We start from the raw sequence: 2,919 nt of genomic DNA, 5'->3' as shown, positions 1-2,919 counted from the left end.
CGATAGCCTCCTCCCAACTAACCCAACAAGGCTAATAACACGGTAAACCCCAACGAAGCTCACGAAGACACGGACAGAAACCACACACGCGTAAACGACGACACGCGCGCCGGCGCCATGGGCCTCCCCGGCCGGCGCAACCCGTTGCTGAGCGCGAGGCGCGCGGCGGCGTCCCTCCGGAGGAGCAGACGGCTGCCCGTCTATGTCGCCGCAGTCTTCTTCGTCGCCTCCGTCCTCCTCATGTTCCGCGACGAGATCCTTTATCTGACGACGGCAAGGTCGCCGTCGTCGTCGTTGCCGACAACGGGAGGATCAGCCGGCGGCGCCGGGCTCGCCCGGAGGGAGGAGCTAGTATCTGTCAACAAGCCAGTCTTGCTTGGTCACGGCGGCAAACCGGAGAAGCACCACAGCGTGACGGAGAGGCACCGGCCGAAGGTCAGCGCGAAGAGGCGGCCGAACAAGAAGGCGGCAAAGGCGGCGAGGAAGAAGTTCATGGCGTCGCCGGCGGTCGCCGCCGGCGCCGAGGTGAACGTGCCGGAGACGTGCAACCTGTCCAAGGGCAAGTGGGTGTTCGACAACGCGACGTACCCGCTGTACCGCGAGCAGGAGTGCGAGTACCTGACGGCGCAGGTGACGTGCACGCGGAACGGGCGGCGCGACGACGGCTACCAGAAGTGGCGGTGGCAGCCGAGGGACTGCGACCTCCCGCTCGCCTTCGACGCGAGGCTGTTCATGGAGCGGCTCCGCGGGAAGCGCCTCATGTTCGTCGGCGACTCGCTGAACCGCAACCAGTGGGAGTCCATGGTGTGCCTGGTGCGGCCGGCGCTGTCGCCGGGGAAGAGCTACGTGACGTGGTGGGACGGCCAGCGGGTCGTCCTCCACGCTTGGGAGTACAACGCGACGGTGGAGTTCTACTGGGCGCCGTTCCTCGTCGAGTCCAACTCCGACGACCCCAAGGCGCACAGCATCCGGGACCGCGTCATCAAGCCCGAGGCGATCGCCGCGCACGCCGGCGACTGGGTCGGCGTCGACTACCTCGTCTTCAACACGTACATCTGGTGGATGAACACGGTCAACATGAAAGTCGTGTAAGCTACCGCTATCTCTCTCGTGCCATTGTCCAACCAGATTACCAACCCGCCATGACCAATTCACCGTGATCAGGAGGCCGACGGGGAAGACGTGGGAGGAGTACGACGAGGTGGGTCGGATCGAGGCGTACAGGAGAGTGCTCGACACATGGGCGACCTGGGTGAACGACAACGTCGACCCGGCCCGCACGTCCGTGTTCTTCATGAGCGTCTCCCCTCTTCACATCAGGTGAGCAAAATCCTAGCTAGCTACACACATACGTACATTTTCTCCCGTGCAATTTCGTATTCCTATCAAAATTTGACCAGGAACAAAAGAAACGCGCTCGATTTTAAGTTGATTAATTAGTCACATACATGATTCATTTTTTCCTAATTTTTTTAAGGATATAGAAAACATGTCTTAAGACGGGCATTACATGGTCCATGGGATGACCACATTGGCATTGCATCCCATTTAGAATGTATTCTGGAGTGACATGTTTGTTTCTTCTAGTTTCTCTGTGGACTTTAGCCAGTCCACAACGTGCGTCACATAAGCGACTTGGCGCCAACCGGGGTGACAAATCAACAAATGAGGTAGCTTTCAACCGCTAGCGTGCCGAGCATGTTACATTAGTTTTGGAAACTAGGATGAAAGCTCCACATGTGTGTAGTTCACTACTAGTTCTGTGCTCTGTACAGGACCATCACATGGTTGCACGATTGAATTACATGCACATCATCACAATACTACAATATCACGAGTTTTATACTCCCCAAGGTAGGTGGATGGATTTTCTGTGTGTCAGAATACTTCGAGGTCTAATTTTTTTTATTTTTCGTACTTGAATTGAAAGCATGCCCAGCTCACACAGAATCCTAGGCATTGACTTTTAGAACGGTCAACATGATCTATACTACTCCAACTTACGTATAAATCTCAGTAAACAAACTTACTATTACGTGACGACCAAATTTGTTACTGATCAAACATGTACATGTGTAAATGATCAGCCCGGAGGCGTGGGGCAACCCGGGCGGGGTGCGGTGCGCGAAGGAGGACGCGCCGGTGCAGAACTGGCACGGCCCGCTGTGGCTGGGCACGGACTGGGACATGTTCCGCGCGGCGAGGAACGCGTCCCGCGCCGCGGGGCGCGTCCCGGTCACGTTCGTGGACGTGACGGCGATGTCGGAGCTCCGCAAGGACGGGCACACGTCGGTGCACACCATCCGTCAGGGCCGCGTGCTGACGCCGGAGCAGCAGGCCGACCCGGCCACGTACGCGGACTGCATCCACTGGTGCCTCCCCGGCGTCCCCGACGTCTGGAACCTCATGCTCTACGCCCGTATCCTCTCCAGGCCGCCGCCGGCGGCGGCGGCGGCCGGTCACGTGGCGTGACCGACCATATGTGTACAGATACTGTTTGTTTGTTTGTTCGTTCGTTGATGGGTTGCCAGCTGCCTGCACGGTTAGTTTTAGTTTTTGCCTTTCGCTTTTGTTGCTTCTCGATTATTATTTTCTCATATGCGAGATATAAAGGAGGTGGTTGGTGGCGATCGAGGTGATTGATGGTCATGTGACGCAACATTCTTGACCGGATTGTGTGGCACGAGTTAAGCGGGGAACATATGCAGTAGTAGTAGTTACATGGTTGAAGGGGCGTGCGCCGTGGCGCGACGCGAACAAACGTCGTGTGACGGTGTGAGCGAGTACCGTGTAGATAGAAGGGCAGAATAGATATTCCAACACTCAGATTTACACAGCTTACTACTTCTGTAATACTCCATGAAATTTGTTATTCTTTTATCAATACTAGAAAAATGTCTGTGCATTGTAACAGATAAA

The 2,919-nt window shown here is 56.1% G+C and overlaps 1 protein-coding gene across 1 annotated transcript; it reads left to right on the top strand.

The window, feature by feature from the left end:
• On the top strand, positions 1-2,919 carry LOC127772797 (xylan O-acetyltransferase 2). Its single transcript, XM_052298775.1, has 3 exons — positions 1-1,088; positions 1,165-1,320; positions 2,088-2,919. The coding sequence occupies exons 1-3, from the start codon at positions 118-120 to the stop codon at positions 2,470-2,472; spliced, it is 1,512 nt and encodes a 503-aa protein (XP_052154735.1). The 5' UTR covers positions 1-117; the 3' UTR covers positions 2,473-2,919.

Source organism: Oryza glaberrima, chromosome 5, assembly GCF_000147395.1.
Source record: "Oryza glaberrima chromosome 5, OglaRS2, whole genome shotgun sequence".
Classification (NCBI taxonomy): Eukaryota; Viridiplantae; Streptophyta; class Magnoliopsida; order Poales; family Poaceae; genus Oryza; species Oryza glaberrima.
The sequence above is the reverse complement of the archived record's forward strand: the minus strand, read 5'-3'. Positions and strand labels throughout refer to the sequence as shown.